At 32.9% G+C, this 27,369-nt stretch overlaps 3 protein-coding genes across 4 annotated transcripts; 1 reads left to right on the top strand and 2 right to left on the bottom strand.

Moving 5' to 3' along the window:
• Positions 1-10,914, bottom strand: LOC115972143 (ABC transporter C family member 14-like). Of its 2 annotated transcripts, XM_031092316.1 has the most exons (12): positions 10,408-10,914; positions 6,460-8,648; positions 5,842-6,162; positions 5,320-5,406; positions 3,837-4,457; positions 3,479-3,643; positions 2,714-3,008; positions 2,054-2,268; positions 1,393-1,680; positions 1,070-1,133; positions 734-973; positions 1-416 (listed from the first exon to the last, which is right to left on the bottom strand). In XM_031092316.1, the coding sequence occupies exons 2-9, from the start codon at positions 8,566-8,568 to the stop codon at positions 1,561-1,563; spliced, it is 3,933 nt and encodes a 1,310-aa protein (XP_030948176.1). In that variant the 5' UTR covers positions 8,569-8,648; positions 10,408-10,914; the 3' UTR covers positions 1-416; positions 734-973; positions 1,070-1,133; positions 1,393-1,560. The 2 variants fall into 2 exon arrangements, with proteins under 2 accessions (XP_030948176.1, XP_030948177.1); XM_031092317.1 differs by lacking the exon at positions 10,408-10,914 and having other exon boundaries at positions 6,460-8,751.
• LOC115970470 (ABC transporter C family member 4-like) lies at positions 316-1,518 on the bottom strand. Its single transcript, XM_031090100.1, has 4 exons — positions 1,393-1,518; positions 1,070-1,133; positions 734-973; positions 316-416 (listed from the first exon to the last, which is right to left on the bottom strand). Exons 1-4 carry the CDS (start codon positions 1,516-1,518, stop codon positions 316-318), a joined length of 531 nt encoding a protein of 176 aa, XP_030945960.1.
• Positions 8,819-27,099, top strand: LOC115970469 (acidic leucine-rich nuclear phosphoprotein 32-related protein 1-like). The gene is made up of 3 exons (XM_031090099.1): positions 8,819-8,839; positions 15,795-16,040; positions 26,863-27,099. Exons 1-3 carry the CDS (start codon positions 8,819-8,821, stop codon positions 27,097-27,099), a joined length of 504 nt encoding a protein of 167 aa, XP_030945959.1.
• Positions 27,100-27,369: the final 270 nt, after the last annotated feature.

Genomic DNA, 27,369 nt, shown 5'->3' with positions numbered 1-27,369 from the left:
TTGTATAACACTAATATTGGCTATTCATAACACTAATACGTTTCTAAATTTCAAATTTTCAAATGCAAGAATCGAGCATTTGAAGGTAATTCAATTATTCAAATAGTGGGCCTCTCAATACAAATACCCAATGAATCAATGACAAGAGTCTTATTTTAATTTGCCATTTTGCTAATGAGAAGTACTACTCTTCAGCCACCCAGGAAGGAATTCTATCATGGTATTTGATAGATGGTCGTACTCAGATAATTAGTCAACGGCAGCCAGCTGCAGTTGGTATAGAAAATGTGATGATAGGAAAGCAGACAGGTTGTCTTATAGTCCAGATGAGCGGTTGGCATACTCTTGAACCAATGCCCCAAAGAGTGATGGCCACTCAAGCAAGCGAGATGGTTTATCGAATTCTTTTGCCCGTCCTGCAATAAAGTGGAAAGAAAGGGACATCAGCTACAGACATTATGTGCTAACTGCTAAGAAATGTCAAAGTATCATCAAGCAAATCCTAGAAAATATCAAACTTTATTTACAGTATGAAATTCTCATCTTTACTTTCACCCTTCCAAAAGTTTAAAAAATTTTAGTTCTGGCCTTGGACCATACTAATTTGATGTGGTTATGTTCTTGTACCCAGAAAGTTTTTTCTTGTGTAGTGTTAAGACTAAAATGAGGTCACAATCACCCATCAGCAATGCAAATGAAGAATTTTATGGAAAAACAAGAGAGAAGCACAGACCTGCATCTATAACTAAAACTCTATCACAATCCATGACAGTGGGTATTCTGTGGGCAATGCTAATAATTGTACAGGTTGCAAAGTCCTCCCGGATGATCTTTTGAATAACAGCATCAGTCTGTGAATCAACAGAAGCAGTGGCCTCATCCATGAACAAAATTTTGCTGCGCTTTAGCATAACCCTGCCCAAACAGAGAAGCTGCCTTTGCCCCACACTCCAGTTATCTCCGCTATCAACCACTATGAATTTAAAAAATTATGGAAACATTCAGTTGACAAGAAGATAAGTTTAAGATTAGTTTTGCCAATGCAGACTGTAGAAAATGGTCTACATACCTAAAGAATCAAGTTTATCGGGTTTTGCAGCCACCACATCCTTAAGTTGGCAGCGTTCAAGGCTCTACAAAAATAATAATTTCTCAGCAAATTCAAACAAATATATTTTTAAACAAAATTTTCTACATGTATAAATGACGTCCAAAAAGCATACACACCAATAGTTTTATTGTATTTCTTCCAAGGATACTATTCTATCAATCATAAATTTATAATGAGTTACCTTTAATATCTAAATGACTATGTTTTGGTGGTATAGGCATGTCTAAAGCTAGCACAAGTTACTCTTGTTTATAATCAGGAAACAAGATTGGCAACTTTACCTTCCATATCTCTTCATCTGAATACTGTCCGGTTGGATCAACATTGGCTCTCACTGTTCCTTCAAAAAGAACAGGCTCTTGAGGAATTATACCAAATCGAGACCTAAGATCATGAAGCCCTAACATGCAAATGTCAATGCCATCAATTTTTTCTCCCTTTCCACCAGCCTAAATAAAACCTGGATTTTTTCCACTTCCTGTTCGACCAACTACCCCAATCTTCTCTCCCCCATGAATGCTTAGAGTAATGCCTTTGAGAACTAGAGGAGTGTTTGGACGATATCTGACCTGCACACCAAAAATTTAAGGTGTTGTAATTCACTAGTATCAACTTGCTCTATTGCTGCAGGCATAGTGTTCTGTTTGGTTTTATTAGAGGAAATAAATTTGGTGAACTTTTTTTATTTTGATTTCCATGTCAGCATCAAACCATCTAATTGGCCTTTCCCCCAAACTCTAGCCATGGTTTAATAGTTTAGGAAGTTGAAGACATGAAGTTCGATTTTTTTTTTTTTTTTTTTTTTTCTTTTCAAGTGAGCGAGGGGAGAGATATGAACTCAGGTTCACCCAATGGGAAGACAGGACAGTGCCACCAAGCCCTTGGCTAAGTTTGATTTAATTTGTCAGAAGATTTAAACAGAATTAGTTGAAGGCCAGTTACCTGCAAGTCTCTAAGGTCAATATTGCCATGGGCAGGCCAATTTGAAGGAGCAATGCGGTCTTTAATTTCCCAAGCTGCTTCTGATGGAATATTTGTAAATTGTTTTATCCTCTCAACAGAAACCATTCGATTTTCCACAAAGCAGCTCATATATACGGCCCAGAACAGCACAGAGTTCAAGGACAATCCATAGGAGAGAGATAAACCAACATGTTCTGCATGAAGTAAGAATAAATTAAATAGTTTTTCTGCAGTAAGGATTTTTTTTTTTATAAGTACTTTAAACATGTAGAAATTGATTGTCTTAGCCAATAGGAAGAAGAGAAGGGTAAAATTTTTATGGTATTATACAAGAAGTCATTCGTCATTGAGAAGAGGTCATAAATTAATTTTTTTGTTATGTAGAGCTCGTAAAATATTGAGACAATTCACAGGCCTTGAATCTTGAGTTCATATGAGAACGTTATTTAGAAAAACTAGAAGAATGTTACATAGAGCATCGATTATCCCACAGGTGTCAAGATATTGAATTTGAGAAATCTATTGCCAATGTTCCTTTGCATATATTGTCAGACATCTCATATAATCAAATGATCATTGATTAAGTGTTTGACACCAAAAAAAAATCTTATATAATTGTTCTGTCTTTAATTTTCATACCTGGCCTTATAATACTGCTTGGCAGTACGATCATGAACATAGTAGAAATGCAGAGGATGAAGCTCCCAAGCAGTTCTAAACGGAAACCCAACCATTCATTGGATCCATAGTTGTGGAAATCCATACGTATATTAGCATTAACACGCCTAACATTCTCCTGAGAAAAGCTACCCTGCTTTCCAAAAGCGCGGATAGTCATAACTCCAGCGATGCTTTCTGAGAAATGATGGATAACAGGAGCTTTTGTGATCGAGTCAAGGCGGGTTAATTCACGAGATGTAGCAAGATAGTACCCCTGAACCACGAGACATATGAATTATTCATGTAAGTTTATGTGATCTCATTTCAGTCAGCTATATTGGGTTTTGATTACCATTCAAACTATCTGTCAGAAAATTGAATTGATGGTTATTGTTTTAAGAATTCCCATTAAAATTTTCCATGCAAAGGTTCAAAGTTGTAAATTTTGGTAAATATTGAAAATTTGACCTATTGTTCTGATTTGGATCAGTTGAAAAAAGCAGAAGTTACAACTTTCACAATGATTCCAAATATAGAATGTTGTGGGCGTTATATAGACCCTTCAGAATAGAAAATAGCATGCATTGCCTGGGTCATCCACTCAGTTTGATGATTCTGGCTAAAGGAATTATATCAAGTGACCACCTATGGAAACATATGGGAAGTATACTTTATCTCTTTAATATAAGATTACAATAGCAACAGCAATAAATGTTAAGAACAAGAGACAACAAGAGCTCATACCCGATACCAGATATTCAGCCACACAAGTGGAATCAACAAGAATACCGTGGGCCAAGAATACTGACAAGTGATAGTGAAGATGCTGATCACTGTGATGTACATGGCAATGGTCATGCTCATAAAAAAGGGGAGAAAGAGGTCAACATTCGTTTGATCAGTTGATGCCTGTAGAAGGGAAAATTAAATAAAACAAATTTCCATCAGTCTAAGCATCTTCATATGAAAAGCATGATCACAAATCTTTTTTGCCTAAATGAACTGGTGATCTACACCCAAGAGGAGTAGGATCTGCCATCATACAAAAATTCAAACTTAAATGCATAAAGGAAGCACCTTACATGGGTCCTTAAGTTCTTACCCGACTTAGAATTCTTCCCGAAGGTGTTGTATCAAAAAATGACATAGGGGCATGCAAGATACAGTGAAGAATTTGTGAGAAGAAAATTTGGGCTGTCTTAAGCCCCACAATGGTAACCGAGAAGGACCTAATCAGTATCAACACAAATGAGACAACAGCAATAATTGCATAGACTGAAATAAACAAAGAAGGGTTGAATGACATAGCGCGCTCTTCTGAAGTTTCATAAGCCAGCCAATAATCACCCGCCATTATACACCCTTGCCACAAAACAGACAGCAGCAGCACTACCGCGACACCCCACCACCCAAAAGCCTCAGTGATATAAAGTTTATAAACATGCAAGCTCACTTTGCCAGTTTCTCTCTCCTCTTCTTTGATGAGCTTGGAAGTTCCCTTATCACTGTTTGATTGGTCTAAAGAGTTGTTTTCACCATTGGCTTCCCCATGGTTTGAAGAGGATTGAGGTGAAATGGGGGAATTTTCTCTAGGCATGGTGGTGCCCATTTCTACAAGTTCCATGGATGTGTCATGGGCAGCTACTAATGCTGTGAAATCCAAGCCAGTATCCAGTAGATAATTGTACCTTCCCGATTGCACTATCATCCCATCTTTCATAACCTGGAATTACAAAGGTAATAAAGTGCTTAAAATATAAATATGAAAAACACATGTAGTGTTTGTTCATGAGAGTGAGAAAAGTAATTGAAGAAATGGCAAGGGGGGAAAAATACACTTACCATGATAAGATCTACATTATGCAAGAAATCAACTTGGTGAGTTACTAGTATAATGGTCTTGCCTCTAAGAGCTCCTCTCACACATTCCTGTAAAAAGGCATAAATAAGTTGGTAAAAAACAATAACTTTCTGATACAATGGTCTTGGGGAGATCAAAAGAGCCAGAGTTAGCACATTGTAAAACATAACTTTTGATGGTAGTTTAATTTTATTTTACATATAATGCCAAACAATCTGTCTAATTTTGTCAGAACAGCCCTTTCATGTTTAGGTTATATAATGCTGCTGCATGTTACTGTCTATAAACACACTGTACTGCTTGTTTAACTGGTGCTATTGTATAGAAAATGAATTTGCTTCTGCATTTTACTTACACTTCACAAGCTACTAATTTGACTTACATGTAGACATGGCTCTTTTGATCTCCCCAAGACCATTGTATCAGAAAGTTATTGTTTTTTACCAACTTATTTATGCCTTTTTACAGGAATGTGTGAGAGGAGCTCTTAGAGGCAAGACCATTATACTAGTAACTCACCAAGTTGATTTCTTGCATAATGTAGATCTTATCATGGTAAGTGTATTTTTCCCCCCTTGCCATTTCTTCAATTACTTTTCTCACTCTCATGAACAAACACATACATGTGTTTTTCATATTTATATTTTAAGACACATGTATGTGTTTGTTCATGAGAGTGAGAAAAGTAATTGAAGAAATGGCAAGGGGGGAAAAATACACTTACCATGATAAGATCTACATTATGCAAGAAATCAACTTGGTGAGTTACTAGTATAATGGTCTTGCCTCTAAGAGCTCCTCTCACACATTCCTGTAAAAAGGCATAAATAAGTTGGTAAAAAACAATAACTTTCTGATACATTGGTCTTTGGGAGATCAAAAGAGCCATGTCTACATGAAAGTCAAATTAGTAGCTTGTGAAGTGTTAAGTAAAATGCAGAAGCAAATTCATTTTCTATACAATAGCACCAGTTAAACAAGCAGTAGTGTGTTTATAGACAGTAACATGCAGCAGCATTATATAACCTAAACATGAAAGGGCTGTTCTGACAAAATTAAACAGATTGTTTGGCATTCTATGTAAAATAAAATTAAACTACCATCAAAAGTTATGTTTTACAATGTGCTAACTCTGAATCAAATGACAATTGACAAACTATTTTGTCCAATCATGATGGAGTAAAAGATGAATTATTTTGTTTCCATGGCATGTCCAAACTACAGAGAAAGTAAAAAATAATGTGACCTTAAATATTTCTGAGCCAGTATGTGCATCAACCGCACTAAAGACATCATCAAGAAGATAAATATCACAATCCTGATATACAGCCCTTGCAAGTTGTATCCGCTGCTTCTGCCCACCACTTAAATTGATTCCACGCTCTCCAATCTCAGTTTGATCTCCATACTCCATCATTTCCAAGTCTTTTTCCAAGCAACAAACCCTAATGACTTCCCTGTATCTCTCCCTGTCCATTGGCAAACCAAATAGGATGTTCTCTTGAATGGTGCCATTTTGAATCCATGATGTTTGAGCAACATAGGCAGTTGTTCCACAAACTCTGACCTGTTAGGAAAAACAGAAAGGTTTGTTACTCATTAAATCCTATCAATTCACCAATTTGAAGGTCTCAATTAGTTGTATAATGCTTCTGCCATGTAAATATCTCAAAAAGCTGCAAAATTGTTTTAAATCCTTAATGCAATATGCAGATCATGTTTACAAGATACAATGCATACACATAACATAGATTAGCAATTATGATAACCAAAAGATTTCCTTCAAAGAAACTCAAGCACAAAGCCTTCATTCATGGTAAAATTTAAAAGATAACTCCCACAATTTCTTCATTAGAATCCATACCTGTCCTGTTATTTTGTGCATCTCGCCAAGAATTGCGGCTAGTAGGGAAGACTTTCCAGATCCCACAGTCCCAACAATAGCGGTAATTTCACCTTTGTTGATCTCCAAATTTATATTTTTCAATGCCTCCTCTCCATTTTCATCATCCCAGCTAAACACCCCATCTTTAACCTCTACAGCAATTCTACCATCACATTCCTCCTCTCTTTCCACTGAATCGCCCAACAATTCCCTACTTGACATGTACTTATCCAACCTTCCAAGTGAAATCATTGCTTGTGAAAGTGAGATCATTGATTGTGGAAAGGTCCTGATTGGTTCCTGCAAGATTTTAAAGATTGTTGTGGCTGTGAACACTGTTCCCGCATCAAGTGCAACTCCCAAGAATGCTGCAGTAGCAAATGTGAGAGTTGATATCAATAAAGGGGTGGACCACATCACAACAATATTGGCAGAAACTGAGTACATGAACTTGGTAAGCCATCCAAACTCTGATTCACGACAAGCTTGAATTCTCTTGTTGAATTGTTCCTCCCATGCCTGGAACTTTATCACTCGCATGTAATTAAGCATCTCATTTGTCGCCTTCATTCTTGCATCACGATTTTTCATCACATTGAACTGGAACCTGTTGTTCCTCCGAGCACCCATTATAATGAATACTAAAATTCCAAACAGTCCTGCAATTGCTGTGAGCACTGAGGGGCCAAGATAGTTATATAGGAGGACTAAGGCCACAGAAACTTGCAATGGTGTCAACCATATATTATGTAGCTGTAGCATCATATCAGAGAGTTGCTGAGCATCAACAGCCATGTAATTCACTATCTGCCCAACCCCATGAGCCTGCCGAGCAGAACATGTCAACTTCAATCCCTTCTTATACAAAGAAGTGATCAGAGTACATCGAATAAGCATTCCAAGCTTTTGGGAGTTGAAGTTAAATTGATGAGTGGTTAAAACTTCAACAAATTTTGCACAGAGGAGAGTCAATACAAGGTAGTATCCTTCAAAGGGTGAGCTTCTCTTCCCGGCAGTGAAATCGACGAAACTTTGTATAAGAATAGGCCCTACATACATGACACAGAGCCGCACAATTGCAAGGGAGGCAGTGAAGGCAAATTCCTTCCAAAAGCACCGGAACAATGTTGTACGAACTGGGTGATTTGATTTTTCATGAGATTTTGGCCAATTCATTTCAAACAACGCTGACAATCTTTCAGCTCTATGTCCCGGTGAAAGGGATGGGATTTCATCAATCTTGAGAGGGGATTTGTAACCTTTACTCAGCAGGGGATTCATCCAAAGCCAAAAGGCCTTAGATATTATAGAAGCTGAAGCAAAGCCAGTCACATTTGATTTGCTCAATAGTGGTTCATATAAATTGGTTTCTACATTCATAACTGGTTCACTTTCTCTACTAACTGTAATCCCAGTAGATCCTTTAAATGCAACAAAAAGGAGAACCATGGAGAATGGAAAAGAAACTATAGAAACTATATCATCCAATGTCAAGTTGGGGTCTTGGGGCTGGGACTCTTCTAAAGAGACCAAACGAATAATCCCAGACGCCATAAACAAGGAAATGATGAAGAAGTTTAAAACCCAATAAATTCTAAGTGACAAAGGATGAGTAACAGATTGAAATCTTTTTTCATGGATGATTAAGACTGTGATCACTGCATGAGTTATGGCTTGGACTAACCAAAATAATCCATCAACTATCTTCCATGGCAATTGGGTACTTGCACTAATTGCTAAAATGCAAATAACAGTGTATCCAATGGCTAACACAACACTAACAATCAGAGAGACCTTAAACCACAGGTTAGTTCTAAGAGAGGCCCTGTTGCTTCCAAGTAATGACTTGTTAAGATCGGAGTTGGGGTGGCCATTGGAGGTGAACTTTGAATAGAGCTTTTTTACTGCAAATAGCAGGAGGGTGACCAAGAACAGAAGTTCAACTGAAGATAACAGAGTTCTTTGAGGACATGGAGAGAGGAAAATGAATCTTATCCATTGGACAATGAGTGAAGTAGTGGTGTCCTCTGAGGATTGAATCACAGGACTTAAGCATGAGACAGATGTGATCCAAGTTGCAGAGGACATGTTGACAAACTTCAAGTGAAAAAAGACTACAAGATGACTCTTTTATGGTGGATTTTAATCAATCTTCTTGCTCTCACTCCCTGAAACAGAACAGGAAAAACAGTAAGTATACTACAAAATAATGAAATATTGACCAAGACTTGTACCATGATTTCCTAAACTAAAAAAAATAAAATCACCACTAGATCCTAACCAAAATGATGTTCAAAATCTGAGACAGAAGACACAAATATATGATTACAGCTACGAAATGGAACAGAGAAAAAACAAGGTAGTGATAATGATGACATAAGGAAGAAAATTTGTGGAGGCAGAATCCCGCCAAAACACCTACAGCCTCACTGGAATACAATAGTACTTTGACTTTCTGAAAGCTGATTGAGAGAGAACAAGAAGGCAAAAAGAGTTGGCTGAGTAGCAATAATAAAAGGAAGCAATTCTGTGGTGCATAATAGCTACTCAAAGTTGCAGACATTTTTTCTTCTTTTTGGTGAGTTGCAGACAATTTTGAATATTCAACATCTTTGCCATTTTCAAACATACCAATAAATTAAACTCTATAGCCCATTTTTTTAATTATAAAGTCTTTTTTTAATAAAATTATTTATGAATCTCATTTTCACGTTTCTTTCTTTAAGATTATTTAACAACAACATAATAATTTAACAACAACATAATAATATATAAATATGGATATAAGATAAATTTTAACCTTACAAGGAAAAAAACAACAATATTTAGATAGTATAGTAATAAAAGTCCGTCAGCAATGATGACAGTAAAATTGGCAAGGATTCATTCCACATAAAAAAAAAAATGTTACACTAACAAAAAAATCCCACAGTAAATGAAAAAAAAAAAAAAGTCTGTGCAAACAGCAACTACAGAGAGAAATTGGTTTGTCTTTATTCTGCGGTCATTGGCCGTAAAGTTGTGAAAGAAACTCAGAGATAACATGTGAGTATCAAGATTTTTTTTTTTTTTTTTAATTCCATTGTTGGAGAGGGGAGGTGTGAAGTTGAGTGTCTTTTTTAGACAACACCAAAAGGTACAAGTTGAGTTTTTATTTTTTATTTTCAGTAAAAGGGCACACGTATATTATAAAATAGAACAAAGAATACTTAATTCTGATGAAAAACAAAGAATAGCGAAACAATAATTAGATAATGGTCAAAAAAGTTAAAACGTCCTGATCTGATCAAGGCCATTAACAATAATTATGGCTGTATAATTCATTCATTTTACATTAAGCAAATTTTATATATATAACAAAAGAAACAGCAACAACTAATTAAAATTCTGGTAGACCCTTTGCTTCATGATTGCAGATTGCTCCTCAGCAGATTTCCTCAAGTCAGAGTGGCTCATGTGTTCAGAGAAGCAAATAAATGCGTCGATGCCCTTGCCAAGAGAGGATGTTCCTTACAGGAAGATTTTGTTGTATGATTTACTTAGCTGTGTGATGTTAATGGACTGTATTATTGTAGGCTTTCAGCCGCAACTGTGGTCCTGAGGACCAGCTAGTTTGTTTTATTCAATATCCGTTTAACCCAAAAATAAAATAAATAAATAAAAATCTGGAACTTGTTTACAAATCATTAAAAATGGAATTAAGATGAGAAATTAAATCAAGCTCATAAAAATGAAGTGACAGTTAGATGTTGGGAACTTTTGATTTGAAGAAGACAATAAGGGTTACTAGAGAAAAACACATTCATGTGATTATCAAAAAGAACAAGACATTTATGTTCACAAAACCAAGCCATGCAAAACCCAATGGCTACCCTTCGTTCCCAAGACCAAACAAGCAGAGCCATTCATTTTTGTTAGCTTACCTACCTCGAGTGACTCAACTTAATGCAGAGAGCCATCCTCCACTTCCCTAGAAATGTGTTCATTGGGACGCGAGAGAGAGAGAGAATTGTTTGTGGTTATTTTGCAGCCATTCGGTCTCTGATATAGTGATATGTAGGCTATCTCTACCAGCATTATTAATATACAAAAAAACAAAAAACAAAAATGCTTGGACCAAAATCAAGTGGCTTTGGAGACTAGTCCTAGTCGTCGTGATGAACTGGTATTCTGATATTCTCCACGGGATTGAGAGAGCGAGAGAGATGGTTTTATCAACTACTACCGTCTTTGTGTGCTCTATATCTCTGGCTCCGTCATTAAGCTTGGCCGATTCCTATTAATGACAGTTCATAACTCACTTGTCATGATAGTGCGTGGCACCACTCGCTTGACAGTAAAAGATCTGCCATTTACGAATGCACAAATATGGTAAGGAGGGTTTGGCTTTCCTCTACTTATTTTGAACACTAGAGAGAACACGATAATAATGCATTATTTTTCAATTCTATGGATTGTGTACGGGGGCTGGTTTGGTAGGGGGTGATAAACCAGGTAGATTGAAAATGTGGGAGAGTAAACTAAAAAGTATGTTTAGTTGGGAGAGAAAAAAGGGCAAAATAATAGGACCCAATCGTTTTCTCTACAAACCTACCAAAATCTAACACCCCAAAATGGAGAAAAAGATAAGTGCCGATGAAATTATCCATCCAGTCCCTGTCCTCCACCACGTTATATTAGTACATTACCTTGATTTCTCTTTTTCTTTTTCCATTTTAAGTTAAATGTTTGCCTTTATTCTTTTTACCTCAATTTTGGTTTTTTTTTCTAATAAGATGTTATTTTATAAAAAAAATATATTATTTATTAAGAATATGAAAGTAAATTTATATAATTTATCTTCTTATTTTTCTTTTCAACCAAATAAAATAGTTTTTTATCATTTCACTTTTTCACTTCTCCAATCAAGCAATACGAGAAAAAACTCCAATTTTTTCTATTCTCCAATTTTTTATCCCCTTCTCATTTTATTTCCTCACAATTTTCTATACCCTAACTAAACAAATCCTAAAGTCTTGTTGGCAATTGTTGGCAAAATCCGAGGCGTGTAATAAGCTGCAGAGCAGCCTAAATTTAAGGGAGAAACACGGAGAGCGCGTGGGGGTTACGTTCTTAAAAAGGAAAAGGCAAAAAAGGGAAGTGATTTTGTACTGTTTTTGGTTTTTTTTTTTGTTTCTTTGGGGAAGAAAGTCACAAACAGTTGTCGTGTAACAAATGACTGTTTTCGAATAATATACCAATGAATGCCATGCATTGATTGATATTGATAAAGAAGCAAGAACCGTTGCCATTTTTTTTTTTTTTTAAGTATTATTCGGTATTTGATTCTGCGAATAATGTTTTTTGAGCACCCAACCCTTTTTTTTTTTTTGAGCACCCAACCCAATTGTGAGATTACCTATTATATTCTTCCTCTTTTTTTTTTTTTGGTAAAAAGGTAGGATACTTCAAATGCTCCTTTTCTTCTTTCTTTTAATTAAAAATAAGGAAATGTTAAATGCTCCCATGAGACAATAATGATTTATATGGGATTGGGACCTACATAACATAAAATAGGCATGATTTCCTTTCCTTTCGCATTTTATTTTCCACTAAATCTCAATTTATCAATATTTTTACATTTCGTTTTTTTCGTTTTATTTAATATCAAATTCTTTTTTTTTTTCTTCATTTTACCCAATATCAAATAAAGAAAAAGATGAAGAAAAGTTCTCTGAAGGATTAAGAAATTATATTAAACAAGATACAAGTATTTTATTTAATTCATATTTATTTTTTAAATATATTAAAATATGATGTTAATCTTTATTTTTAATATATGTTGCAATATTACAAAAATCCAAACTGGTTTTAATATCGCAACAAAAAAAAAATTATTCATAATTTAAATGAAAACATCATCTTCTTTTTCTTAATAATTCAATAGTTACAATGAAATTTTGTCAATTAAGCTATCAATTTTTTTTTTTAATTTGAAACATCTACTCATCTATATTATTCAATTCTATTATATTATTTTAGAAATTAACGAAGCACGTACCAAATAAAAATCAATTATTAAACTTTGTGTTTCATTTAGAGTTTGTTTGGAAATCAATTTGATAGGTGGGTTCCAGTTAATTCAACTGATAAAGTCTCTGATAGTTAAATAAGATATCTTGGGTTCAATTTCTGTCTACATTAAAAACCGATTAGTATCTTGGTCTCCTGATAAATAATCATCAGGAGTGGATGCTATACGTTAAAACTAGTGACAAAGCTATAGTTTGACATGGGCCCCAAATTTTTTTTTTTAGTGTGTGTGTGTGTATATATATATATATATATAATATTAGTTTTAGCAATCTGTTTCAATAAATTTGCACTTTGCCCCTTCAACAATATTATTGATCTTTTTAAAGGCTATAAAAAATTTTATTGATCTAAATTATAAAATAAATTTAACAAGACCAACAACAAAATTTACCAATAGCAACGTAAGCCCAATCAACAATCCAAAACAAACCCACACAAGACACAAACAAAAAATAAAATAAAATAAAAAATTCCTAAGCCAATTCTAACTAGTCAAAGTGAACGAAAAGTATTTTGTATCGAATGATACCACGTCATCCGTATCAAAACTCAATAAATGAATGACATGTGTGTAAAAATAACTACCCACTAATACATGTCTTTCATTTGTTAGTGGGGTAGTTATTTTTTGCCGATATGTCTCACACTTATTGGATTTTGATACTGCTAACATAGTATCATTTGATACCAAATACCTTCTTTTAAGTGAACACCCACACACATCTGACAACACGAGAAACACCAAAAGAGAGAGAGAGAGAGAGAGAGAGAGGGTGTAAGCGGCTAAAGAGTAAAGAGCAAGACACTCCAAAAAAAAAAATGAATAATGCTTATTTGGAGTTTCAAAATTAAAAAATTGTTTATACTTTTACCCACTAACTTCAAGTCCTGACTCTTTCATTGATTGAAACTTTCTAAATAAAATAAAAAATAAAATCAATTTAATAGGTATTGACTAAAGAAGGTAGAGTGATAAAATATGGTACAGAGAGAGAAAGCTTCGATCATGCTTAAAACGTGATAATTGAAAATTTGAAGTTGGTTACTGAGGTGACATACGAAATTTCATCAATAGTTTTCTTTTTATCTATGCTCTGGTACTACTCTTTAAATAATAACGAAAATAAATAACAAAAACAGACGAATGGTTCAACTTGAAATTGTTTCATAAAGTTAGGAGTTTCATTAAAAAAAAAATAAAAATCTAGGACCTAATCTGAAAGATGGTTAAACTCGAAGACTTTTTATGTAATTTATCCTTAAAAGATATAACATTTTTAAGTTTTAATTACAAGTAGTAGTTAGACTAGCCTCTAAGCATGCACAACAGCCTCTTTTATTATTTATTTATTTTTTGTAAAAGTTAATAATTTACATTTATTATAATTTGAATTTTTTTTTCAAACAAATAAAAATGATAAATTTTAGAGATAAGCAGTAGCTATAATTTCTTTTTTGAACGTGTATTTGAAAGTGGTGTAGTGATATAGAGAAAAAATTGGATAGGAAAAATACGATGAACGTGAGGTGAAAGAATGTTAAATTTTAGGAGTTTTCTTAGTTTTTTATTTTTTTAATTGGGGGTGTTTTACTTTTATTAGAATGAAAAATGAATAATAAATGCTAAACTTAAGGGAATAAAAAGATAAATGTAAAAAAAAAATAAAAAAAATCCTAAATTTTAGGAATCTTCTTTTTGAATTCAAAATGAAAATTTTTATTTGATATTTGGCAAAAATGCAAAACTAACTCTCTAACTTTCATCTTTTTTTTTTATTTCAGTCATCTAACTTTCAATTTTTGTCAATGCAAGGTTTCGTTACATGACTATCAGTGGCTGCCGTTTTGCACTTTTTTTTTTTTTAATTCGGAATTAAGGGTTCGTTTAGACACAACTTATTTTTGCTGAAACTGAAAACTGAAAATACTGTAGCAAAATTATTTTTAAATATGTGAATAGTACCGTAAGATTATTTTTAATATTTTTTAATCTGTGAACAGTACTAAACAGTGTATGAACAGTGCTTAACAGTGTGTGAACAGTGCTCTTGTCCCCTAAAGCAAAAACGTGTGCAGGAAAAAAAAAAAGGTAAAACGCAAAACGTGGCTTTTAGCTGGATCCAAACCCACACTAAAAGAAAATAAGAAAAATCTGGGGAAAAAAAAAAGAAAAAAAGAAGAAGAAAACATTAAGGGGAACTTTGGGAGAGAGAGAGAGAGTGAGCCGGTTTGTGAGAGAGGGAGAGACTGAGTTGAGGACTGAAATCACCAGCTGCTCAAAAGTTGGTATTTTCTTATTGGTACTTCCATTTTCATATGAAATTTTCTCTTAGCTGTTGGATCTGGAAGTTTTCTTCTTGAAGAAACACAATCCTTACTTTACTGACTTGGTTGAAGGGATTAAGAATCTTTGACCTTTAAAATCTCACATCTCTGAAGAACCCATTAAAAAGAAAACCACGCACGCACTGTACTGGGTAGTTTGTTGAAGAAATTTAAGAACCTTAATGTAATTTTCCTCGATGATATGAGCAAATTAGCATTGTGTAGCTTTTCTATGTAGTAAGTTAGACAACTTTTAAAAGAATAATGGAAAGTAGCATCTCGAGTTTTAGAAACTCGGGATCCATAGTAAAAATTGAGTCCGAAAGGCTCGCTTTGCAAATGTGAAAATGCCACATAGATCTCGAGTCTTTAAGACTCGAGTTTTATGCAAAAAAAATTTCACCTATAGTGGCGTTTTTAAGCCTTACAGTGACATTTTAAAACCCTATAGCGGCGTTTTCCTGAAAAATTTTATAAGTACCAGGTCTGGGAGCCCTATAGTGGCGTTTTTAAGCCCTATAGCGGCGTTTTTCTGCAATTTATGAAAATCGAGTCTTTAAAACTCGATTTGCACGTAGATTTTTTTCCAGATCATATCTATCCTCTTACAAATCGAGACTTAAAAACTCGAGTTTTATCATGGAACTCAAGTTTTAGACACTCGAGATGCTAGTTTTCAACATTGTTTTGAATCGTGACAACTAACTAAATTTTTTTATATTTATTGTTATTTGGCAAGGACGATCAATTTTCCTCAGTTGTCTGTTTATATGTTGGTTGGTTTGTGTTGCTATCCACCTCTGCTCTGATATATGTTTTCTGTCTTTCCCTTTTGTTCAATTCTTGGTTTATATTTCCTATGTTCTGACTTCTTCTGTGTAAACTTTCTATGACATTTATGAACTAATCTATAGGAGGATCTGGGAACCGAGTACCTTGTCAGGCCAGTAGCCCGTGTCGAGGATGAGGAAGATGCTAGTGATTTTGAGCCAAAGGAGAATGGCGGCAAGGAGGAAGAAATCGATGAGGAGGATGAAGACGAAGATGGTGGGAAGGTTGATGTTCCGGCAAAGAGGAAGAGGTCGGATAAAGATGATTCAGATGACGATGATGATGGTGGAGAGGATGACGAGAGACCATCCAATTTGGGCCTCTGCTTGGTTTTTTCAGATTTTTCTTATTTTCTTTTAATTCCATATTAAAAATATAAATAAATAAATAAATAAAAAAGAGGTGCAAAACGGCGTCGTTTCAGTGGTTCTAACAACAGCCACTAACAGCCATGTAACGGAGCCCTGCATTGACAAAAATTGAAAGTTAAAGGACTGAATTGACAAAACTGAAAGTTAGAGGACTAAAATGAAAAAATGTGAAAGTTAGAGGGTCAGTTTTACATTTTTACCTTGACATTTATAACCCTATTTCTAAATAAAGTTACCCTTTATTAATAAGAGTATTTTTAAATCTCATTAAAGTCCAGTTTAAAGACTCTTATAAATAGTAGGATATAGATATAAACGTGTTTCCTGATTTAATAGGATTTAAAATTTTTCTTTTAGTCTTTTACCTTTTTTATTTAATTTTTAATCTTGAATATGTGCCTTTTTAGTGTGAGTATGTGTGGAGTTTATAGTGGGAGTAGAACTTGACGGGAATTTAAAAGTTTCAATTTACTTTTATATCCTTAATTTGTCATATTATTGCGTCACTTTCAATTAGACAACAAGGATGATTTTAGAATTATAGAAAAGTTTGTAAATATATAAGATAGATTTAATCTTCAAAAAAAGAAAAAGAAAAAAAAGATAGATTTAAGTACTTGTAAGTGTCAAGTCACCTCATATATTCACATGTTAACATGATACTCATACATACATGATACAACTGTAATCTAATTGCCATTAAAGAGGTGAACTATTCTTTTTGTTCTTTTAGAAACAAACACACACTATTAGTTATTAAAATAGAATGGGGAATAGGGTTCTAGGGAACTTGATTATTAAAATAGAAGGTTTTTTCTTCTTTTTTTTAGAATATTATGTATTTTTTAACACTATTAAAATAGAAGGTGATATTGAGTATTGACGATGCATTAAGTGTAATATTGCCAAAGGGAAGCACAAATATAATTGCATTGATGAACCATGAAACCACTAGTATTTCTTTCTTTCTTCTTCTTCTTTTTTTTAAAGATGTATTTCCTATTATTAAGTTTAGAAGATGATATATTCTCAAGAAAATAAATATAGAAGATAACAGGAATACAATTGATTGCTAAGTGTGAATTACAAAAAACAAAAACAAAAAAACAAAAAAATAAAAATAAAAAACAAAATGTAGGTGACCAATTGACCATCACCTCTAATTTCATTTACCACACTAAGTAAAAAAAAAAAAATTTATATATATATATATATATATAAGGACTCAATTTGTGACGGCCCCAAAATAGTATTGGGTTCGCACGTTAAGGGCCCAAACAATATAATTTGTAGAGCGTGGGTTTGAAAGGTTAGGTCTTGGTCACCGAACGGTGGTTAGTCGTGGTGTTCATACAGAATTAAACCATGTTCGCTCGAGGAGTCTTTCTCCTCGAGACGGTCTGAGAGGCTCTGATTCTTGGCCTTTTTTCCCAGCCCCTCTTTCCGGACTGCTTGCTTCTCCTTTTATATTAGTCTGTTTCTCTCGTCCTATGTCCACGTGTAGGTTCGACTTTTCAAGACTGATACTTGTCCCATCAGCCCATACTCAAAGTGGTTGGGGGTGGTTGTAAAAGCTGAAGAGCATGGTTCTGTCAGGTGCAGAGTATTCAATGGCAGCTTTCCCTTTGTCATTTGTCATCATACTGTCCAAGGGTCCTTTTTCTATCAACGCAGATATTTTAGGTTTTTCCCAAAACTATTCCTATATCGTTCTTATCTTTTCTTTCAGGAGGGCCTCGGGGATGCCGAGGACAGATTCGTCATCGGCTATGTCTCAAGGTTACTTGGACTTTTATTATATGTCCTCGACTGTATCCCTCCTTGGCTCGAGCCTTAGGTCCCAATGTAAAAGTGGGTCAGGACCAGGGCCACAAATTATTGGGCCCCAATATATATATATTAAAGAGTGTATATTAGAATCTTTTAGACACCTAGCTTTACCAAATAGTATATAAATTAGAAACTTTTGGTAAGAAAGAGTGAAATACAACTATACCGGCATGTTTCGCATTTTTTAAATCATGATTACTTTGCACTTTTACGAGCCTTGAAGACTAGAACAAGCATGTGAGGGTGAATGATTGCAGTGTTGGGTTTAGCACCAAATCAAATAGAATTCAACTTCAAACCAAAAAAAAAAAAAATCATTTATCTTTGCCTTTTTAAGTTTCCTTTTTTATTTTATATATTTCTTACTTTATTTATCTATTTTTTATTGATATATTTCTTTCATATTTTATATATATATGTATATTTTTAGAAACATTCTCTTTACAAGTGATAAAAACATGATGATAGGAGATCTAATTTTTTTTTAATAAAATATTCTATTATTCTTCATTAAAAAAGTATTGTATAAGGAAAAAGAGAAAAATAATTATATAATAAACTCCAAAATTTGATATTGTTTTTAAGTTAAACTCTATAATTTTATTTAAATAGATTTTTACAATTTGGTTTTAAGCTTGTTATAATTTGATTATTTTATGTGGGTTTAACAATACGGTCATGTAATCTAGTTACCAAGATCATTTTATGATAGTATTATAAGTGAAATTTTGATTATGAGAAACTGTGATATGACTTCGAAGAAATAAACACAATACGATGGAATGATATATAGTTTATATATATAGAGATTTTTTTTAACACTAAAATATTCCTTACTATTTAAATGGTGTTTTATTCTTTGTTATGTTATTATGGCCTTAGATTCCGTTTTTACTATAAAATTATTATCAAGAAAAACTTAACAAAAAGATGTTTATTTGTTCTTAGTTTTAATATTGATCTCATCTAGGTTATTTACATTATTATCGTTTGTTTGTATAAAGAATGTTTAGGTAGGTTTTGATCACATAATAGAGTTTTAAATATTGTTAGACAAAATTCATACAGTGAGGCATTATTTTCAAATTTCTTCCAATGAAATGTCTACGTACTAGTAAAACGCCTCACCAGATCGATGATCCATGCCCAACATTGACGGGGATGAAACAAACTCGTAGAACATCATCAATGTAGAACCTTAGTGATAATAATCTTCAAGCCGAGAAAGCAAAGGTTTACTGCTTGACAATCAAACCCTACCAGAGCTGGTTGTACAATAAATTAAATTGTTTATTGAAAATTTTTAAGTAAGTATCAATTTCCTCATCCAAAAAAAAAGGTTAATTTTTACTGTAAACACCATTCTATGAGTATCAATGCATTTCATTGTTATCTATAATTGTTTTTAAATTATGTTTGGATATGCTTTCAAACCTTTCGATGGTTTATATAATTATATACATATTTTTTAAGAGCTTAATTATACTTCTTTTTTCTTTTTCTTTTTTTAATACCAAAGATTAACATGTCATTAAAACAAGGGGAGAAGAAATTACATAACCACTGAACCTGCCCAGTAATGGTGGAGTGGATTGGAGCTTTAGTAGCTAAAGAAGTAAGGGCCCATTTGGTAATATTGTTCTCGTAATGTTGTTTGTATTTTTTGAAAATACGTATAGGTGAAAACTGTGTAAAAATACATATAATGTTGATTAAACATTGAAAACTATTGTTCAAAATACACTACCACCCTCTAAATCTAACACATTACATAAGATGAGTTTAGGAACAAAAATAGTGTGGATGGTAAGGCCATGCTGTGTTTGCAGGTCATTCATCATGAATCGCTCCTACCACTTTGATTGACTCTTCATGTTTGTAGGGACTACTGTTCTATCGTGTTCTAGAACACTCAATAAACTTTCGGTTCTATCAGCACGTGGTATTATAAGGACGTACCATGATTCATAATGAAAGATGAGCAACAATTCCAACATTTTCGAGAGACAGCCAAAAGACAATGAGAACTTATTGATTTAAAAGTGAAAGGTTGTGGAGCATGAACCTTAACCTCGGGATCCAAGATAAGCTCACAGAAATGAATCAGTATTCGGCCCAAATGGTCATGTACCATTGGGAAAATATGTATGAATATATTATTATTTGTGAAATATTTAGCAATTTATTACATTTTTTTTAACTCGAATTTATCGTATAACTCGAGTTGCTCGAGTTCTTTGAAAAAATAGTTTTTAAATTTGCCATGCTATTTTTTATGGAACTCAAGTTCTTGAAACTCGAGTTACATAAAAAAATTTCAAAATTTTTGGAAAACTCGAGTTCCCCAAACTCAAGTTTCTAGTTAGTAATAGATTCCTACATATTTCAGAAACAGTGGCAGATTGCAAAATATTTTCAAAAAGAGTGGTATTTGACCATTTTGGTCTCAGTATTCATTGCAAAAGTCTCTTTTTGTAATTTTGATGTACGAGTTTGACTTACCTCCAATACTTTTTAATTGTACATTTTTTATTTTCTTAAATATACATTGACAAGTTATTGTAAATTTTAATCTCCACATTTTATTTAATTAATAAGTGATATGATAGTTTCTCATTAAAATAAAAAATATCTTAATTAAAAAAATATTCGAGGGAAGCTAAATCACAATCCCACGTAACCCTAACCATATAGGACACGACACCCTAGGCGCGTAGGATTTAAGAGATAATGATTTAAAGAGTACTTCTTTATTCTGGTTGCACGTTCATTATTTTGGCCATCCAGCAGCTGATGGGTCCTTCGTGAATATGAAACAGACATGAAAAAGGTGTACAGGAGGAGCCAAAATTGTGTCCGAGTGAATCCAAATTCGTACCAAAAAAAATTATATATGAAAGTGAAACGAAGGGTTTTAAATGAATAATAGTGTGTATATATATACACCTTTTAAATGAATAATAGTGTATATATATACATATATTTTATAATTTAGTAATTAGTGTTAAGATAACTATATAAGTGACCAATTCAAAAAGTTACGAGGGCCATGGTCGGCCAATTGCTTTCAAAACTAGTATTGTCTTTATGCTTGTTTCTTGTTGAAGGAGGGTGTTACTATTTAGTATATTTTGGAGTGCCTTTCGTTGTTAGTTTATTACTTGACGGAACAAACTAGTACTTTGATGGCAATGGTGGTTAACTTGTATCCTGTAATCACATTTGTGTTATACTCAAAATGACTAGTTTAGTCAAAATTGAGATTATACATCCTCTCCAACTTAAACAGGGTTATTAGACTAGCTCTGATAGATTGGTACCATTTAGAATCATCCATGAAAAGGACAATCATATATACGCTAAACCCAAAATGACTAGTTTATTCGCAATCAAGACTTTTTATATTTATTTATAAAAGCCATGTCAATAGGGCACTCACACACTCTCACATAAATATCCAATAAATGTTGAGCATCCATGTTCTCTCTTAAGCATGGCATGGCAAATATACCATCTATAAAAATTCATCAAAAAGGACAATTATATATGCGTTATACCTTAAATGACTAATTTAGTCACAATTAAGATTTCTTGTGCTTGTTTATAAAGTCCATGTCATTATGCCACTTAAATATCTAATGTGGGGCATCCATGTCCTCTCTTAAGAATGGCATGGCAAATATATATATATATATATATATATATATTTATATATATTTTGCATCGGTTGAGAAAATCTCTTATAGATGTCTTGTATAATCTCAAGAGTGCAACATAGTTTATATCTCAATTTAGTCACTCTCAAGTCTCAATCATATGGAATAATGATAAATAAAAAGTAAGGTTTTAATGTCATATTTTAAAACACAATGAGAAAATATGACCCAATTTTTTTTTATTTTTTTATTTTGAGGTGAAATTGTATTCTTGCAAAACATTCCTATTTGATGTAAAACACAGTGAGATAATACAAACAAAACCTTTTACTTTTATTCAAAGAATAACATTTGGTTGTACAGAAAATTTAAACATATGCATCAGACATTGGAGAAGTCTCAATCAAATTAAAATAAAATAAAACACAAGTCGTGGTGAAAAAGAAAGAACTTGTTGATTAAGGGGTGTGTGTGTGTGTGTATATATATATATATATATATATATATATAGATAGGAAAGACCAGAAGACTGATGTGATTAACCGCAAAGGTTTTATATAGAACCTTTGGAATTTTAATTCCCTCGGAGTCTTAGGATTTGTCATTACTTGCAGAGACTCCTAAGTGCAAATGATGCTGCTGGGCCCAGTGGCGGAGCCACATGCATGCTTGTAGCCCATCCAATTTTTTTTTTTTTTTTTTTACAATATAGGTATATTTTATAAATATTTAAAGTTTATATGGAAAAAAAAAAATAGGAGGCAGCCCCCCTCAAAAGAAAGCATTGATCAAGTAATCTAGTAATCGTTTCCAAGAAAAAGGAGAGTTTAATGTTGATATACAATTGCAATAGAATGAAATAATTAGGTAGTAAGTTTTGTAAGTAAATAGTAGAACCTCTAATTTTTATTTCAATTTCAAATCCTATTAATGCATTCAAATCATTCAACATTGATAATATATGCAATTTGGTTGAAATTTTCTATTCTCAAGATTTTAAAAAAATAAAAAAATAAAAAAATAAAAAAACTCATATAAGACTTCAATTATAACATTACGGTTTTGATTTGTCAAACATGGACGAAGTTTTGCAAAAAAATTATACATTAAAAAGGAAATTATGAATCATTTTGCTATAAAAATAATAATAATTGATGAAATTTATTACGTGAAATATTATTGTTGAGCATGACCTTGATGGAAGATACAATATATATATATATATATATTTTTTTTTTTTTTGGTTCTGTATATTTGTATGTTGTATACCCAATTATACCATGTTTGTATACTTATCATAGTTTAAAAAGATTATAAGTTTTTCTTATAAAGAAGATCTTGTGTCTAGGTGTGTATATATACATATTAAAGTTGATAATTTTGTGTATATAAATATAACTTACTTTAGAATAAGAAAATTAAAATTTATTTTTTCATACACACACATATATTATGTGGATTTTTTTAGGGTAGTGTCTACTTGTGATTTGAGTTTATCTTAACACAATAGTTCGATCCTCTCAACTCAAAATTTCTGACTCTGCCACTGGCTGGACCAATGAACTAGAAGGAAAATGAAAACACTGACCAATCTCACCATGAAAATCATGAATCAACACACCTTAGTGGTGGTGTAAGGACACGTTTTGATTCATAGCCCAGGAGATTAGGACAATAGTCCAATGAGCCCAAAACAATAAATTTGTTAGAGAGTGGGGCAGTTACTGAACGTTTAATAAGTTAGAATGTAAATCACAATAGGCTAGTTGGTGTTAGAATGAGTAAAACAAACAGTTTGAAAAGAAAAATACTCCTCGGTTAGGTTCGAGAATGGTATGTTCTTATATATTTCTCTTAAACTTATACAAATATTCAAGTTCTTTGTTACATAGTGATTTCTTTTCTGGTTTTCTGATGAACCTCTCAGTAATGAAATCATCCTCCTTTTATACCCCCTTCCATTCTTTCATCTTAGCCATCCACGTGTAGATCAGATTGTTAATTTCCTTGATACTTGTCCCGTCAGCACCTGCCTGAAGTATTTGGGGGCAGCTATAAGGCTAAAAGTCACTGTTCAGGTATGACCTCCGCATTAATGTGGTTAGTTGATTTGGTGCAGAGCATTCAATGCGGTGGTAGCAGTTTTCTTCTCAAATATTTCTCAATTCTTTGTTGACTCAACCCTCTCTGAAACTTATCCTTCCAAGCATGGTTGCCCACTACTCAATACTTGATGGGTAGCTCCTCGGACAACGTCACCTGTTCATTATGACCAGACCTCTTCCTCGACCTAATAATTTACCTACCTTCGCTAGTACTTATCTATCCTCAAGGTCTTTGACATCCTCGAGTGCGGCCCACGACTCAATATCCTTATTTGGGTCCTTCAACCCTACAAGTGGAATCATCATTAAAAAGAGAAGAATAAAAACAAAAACAACAATATAATAATGAAATTGTTCACATTACATAATTATTTATTGCAACATTTTATTTGAGAGTAATGATTTCTATTTGAATAACACCATTTTTATTTTGATGTATTATTATGATAACACATTCTTCTCAACAAATAAAAAATATGACAAAATATATCAATTTCATTTCTTTAGCTAGCCCATTATCCTTCTCACAATCTTACTTACAACCTTGCTACAAATCATGGAGGCTTGTATCTTCTTAAGAACAATTTATCTAGTTTTTTATTGAAAGCGTGTTAAAATATATTTATATTTTGAAAATATGAGATTTTAAAAAAATTTACACAAAAAAAAAAAAACTAAAAACTAAAAACTGAGTTTATAATCTAATGTCAGACATTGTTGTGATATCAATTAACAATAATAATTATTTATTTAATTCGTATTGTCTTATCATATAATTTCGTCATACCTGACATCATAGGATACGAAACACATGGTCCCGAAAGGAAACAAATTCAAAGATTTAACATTGATTTTTGGCATCAATCACATGAAAGAAGCAGAAGAAGACACAGTATCAAACAAGTTTTGTTGTCTTGCTTGGAAGAGTGGAGTCCACTCATGTTCATCTTCAACAACAACCAGTGAACAACAACCAGTCAAACAAACTACAGAAACCAGACATGAACGTGATTCTTTTGTTAATTTGTTATATCGGAATCACACACTGAGCCATCGAAACTAAAATATCCAGTTGTCCTATATGGTACGTCCATTGCACCAATCGAATTTTCTTTAAAGTGAGTATATACTATCATGTTTTTTCTACTCGAAAGTCGAAACAAGTAAAGTCTGTCTGCAGGAAAAGTCATGACTACTCATGGCATAGAATGATACAAAGTAGTGCCACAACTTAGAAAATCGAGGCCATATAAGACACTATAATCTGATTGATTGAGTTCGGATGATTGCAGTGGAAAGAGGTTTTTATAATTCAAAATTAAGTATCATTAGTATTTTTTGTTACCTGTAGCCGACGTTTTTTTTTTTTTTTTTTTTTTTTTTTACGTTTCTTTTTATTAGAGTATTACAAAATTGAAAAGAAATCTCTACCCCTTACTCTCTTACCGGCCTCTCATTTCCTTCAACTTATTCTTCTCTACCACTACGGCAGCGTATCTAGTACGACCTTTTAAGCTCAAAGCTACCACTCACTGAAACTGAACTTTTCCTCTAAACCTGAGAGATAGAAAAGCTACACGACCTTGATATCCTGGTCTTGTCCTGTGCCACCAAAATACATATAATAATAAATTAAAAAATTTGACCCTCTTAAAAGCTAAAAATAATGAAGAAGATTTGATAAACTTTTCAACGTGAATGAGTTAAATAGAGATGACTCAGATGAGGAAATCTATTTTTTTTTGGAATTGAATTGTGTTATACAAAATGATTGACAATTCGAATGCTGGGGAAAGTTAGAGAATTTCATGAGTTTCAATGTGAAAGAGCATAACATGGAGAACCCATAAGGAAAATAATAATAATAATAATAATATAATATTGTTTTGGTGAAATGGGTGTGCCTATATAAATGTGTGACCCGTGAAATCAATTTGGTTTATATTTCTATTCAGCGAGGTCATTTTGTCAAAGAAGTGAGATAAAAATGTGAAAATACTGAATCTCTATGGTTGCAAATCAGGGAGAATGAATAGGTAGAAAGAGAGTACTAATTTTGTAATATTTTAATATAAAAAATGTCACAGTTAAAAAATGCCACATCACTTTTCTATTAATCGCATACACAATAACACTAACAACAGTTAACAAAATTACTAATCTTGCTCATTTTTGAAACTTGAGTGAACTAATAATATTTACTTGAAACTTAAAAGAGTAATTGCACTTACAGGATAAATATCAAGGACCAATGGTGTAATTTCACATTTATTTATATTTATTATGAATAAGGTTTCTCTCCAAATTAGTTTAAATTATTTATTTATTTATTATGAATAAGGTTTCTCTCCAAATTAGTTTAAAGAGAAATTTAAACATTTGAAACATTAGGGACCACTTGAAATTTAAACATTTGATTGATGAGATAACTATTGATTTTTAATATTCTTGAAGTTTAGCAAGCATGGAGGATATAATAAAAATATGCAATCCAATGGTTAGATTTTCAAAATTTACATCTAGTAAAAAAAATATAGGAAGAATTGAAAGGATTTCTCTCCAAATTAGTTTGGACAGAAACCTTTTCTGTTTTTATTATGGTTTTGTCCATGAGACACCTCAAATTTCAGAATTTTACCTAGGTCACTTAAACCCATTGATGCAGATTGGTTAAGGATGAATAAAATATTTTAATATTTTATATTGTTTTCTTTTTCCTTGTTGAATTAGGATTTTAATTGTTTTTCTTCTCCTAATTAAATTGTTTTTTCTTTCTCAAGTACTAGTAGGTTTATTATTTCTTTTCCTAAAAGAAGTAAAAGAAATTCTATTCCTATAAATACTCTTTATAGAGGGGTTGATTATTGATGTTATGTGTGTTTCTGAATAAAAGTTTGCTAGAGAGGTTTTCTCTATTATTTTGCCTATTAGCCTAGTGTTCTTATAGAACTTAGATATAGTGGAAGATTTGTAGTATTTGTGTGTTATAGATTCTGCTTCTACACGTCCACGCTGCATCAGTTGGTATCAGAGCCAGGCTAGGTTCTTACTATGGCGCAAAGAGGAGTACATGGGGGAAAACCTGTTGCCAGAGGTGACGTGTATGAATGCGATGAGGTTGCACGCGATGCGCAATTAGAGGCGTTCTTTCAACGAATAGAGGAGTAGTTTGATGCGCTTTCAAAGCAGCTCACCGCCTTAGCTGTTGGAAGTCAACCTCAAAACTACCATCCAAATCCATGTTTTGTGGAGGAGGAGAAGGATCTTGATATCGAGCAAGAGGGCTGCGATATCAAAGAGGATGATGAATATATTGAAAGAGTTTGTCTAGTAGATTGGGATTCTCCAATTTATGATGACTATCCTGAAGATTTTAGTCAAGGAGAAAAGATTGAGCTTGATAAAAATAAAGTCATATACATATGAGATGAACCCATAACTCACATCGTTGATGAGACTTTCAACATTCAAAAACAAAAGGTTATTAATCCCTTTTGGGAGGATTTTATTGAACAAGAATTGATAGAGGTCAAAAAGAGGCGTGAATGAATGATTCTAAGTAATCTTTGTCGAGGAGGAAATATGAAGTTTTTTGATATGTGCATGGATTCTTTTTTAGTACTTGCATCATATATCCCGTCGTGGCAAAAGAGGTCAAGAATAAAAATTCGTACATCAAGATTTATTATGAGTGAG

The sequence above is a fragment of the Quercus lobata genome, chromosome 12, assembly GCF_001633185.2.
Source record: "Quercus lobata isolate SW786 chromosome 12, ValleyOak3.0 Primary Assembly, whole genome shotgun sequence".
Taxonomy (NCBI): Eukaryota; Viridiplantae; Streptophyta; class Magnoliopsida; order Fagales; family Fagaceae; genus Quercus; species Quercus lobata.
Note: the sequence above shows the minus strand (reverse complement) of the source record. Positions and strands in the feature narration are given on the sequence as shown.

What these genes read in the sequence shown, in the direction of transcription:
- LOC115970469 (XM_031090099.1), top strand. Translation starts at nt 8,819, where the DNA reads ATGGAACAGAGAAAAAACAAG. An exon ending in TGGAACAGAGAAAAAACAAG is followed by an intron (nt 8,840 to 15,794) that starts GTAGTGATAATG and finishes ACTAATCTATAG; the next exon opens with GAGGATCTGGGAACCGAGTA. An exon ending in CCAATTTGGGCCTCTGCTTG is followed by an intron (nt 16,041 to 26,862) that starts GTTTTTTCAGAT and finishes CTTTCAAAGCAG; the next exon opens with CTCACCGCCTTAGCTGTTGG.
- LOC115970470 (XM_031090100.1), bottom strand. Translation starts at nt 1,518, where the DNA reads ATGTTAGGGCTTCATGATCTTAGGTCTCGATTTGGTATAATTCCTCAA. An exon ending in CAGATGAAGAGATATGGAAG is followed by an intron (nt 1,134 to 1,392) that starts GTAAAGTTGCCA and finishes TTATTTTTGTAG; the next exon opens with AGCCTTGAACGCTGCCAACT. An exon ending in AGTTTTAGTTATAGATGCAG is followed by an intron (nt 417 to 733) that starts GTCTGTGCTTCT and finishes ACTTTATTGCAG; the next exon opens with GACGGGCAAAAGAATTCGAT.
- LOC115972143 (XM_031092316.1), bottom strand. Translation starts at nt 8,568, where the DNA reads ATGTCCTCTGCAACTTGGATCACATCTGTCTCATGCTTAAGTCCTGTG. An exon ending in ATAATGTAGATCTTATCATG is followed by an intron (nt 4,458 to 5,319) that starts GTAAGTGTATTT and finishes TTGTAATTCCAG; the next exon opens with GTTATGAAAGATGGGATGAT. An exon ending in AAGCAGTATTATAAGGCCAG is followed by an intron (nt 2,269 to 2,713) that starts GTATGAAAATTA and finishes TACTTCATGCAG; the next exon opens with AACATGTTGGTTTATCTCTC.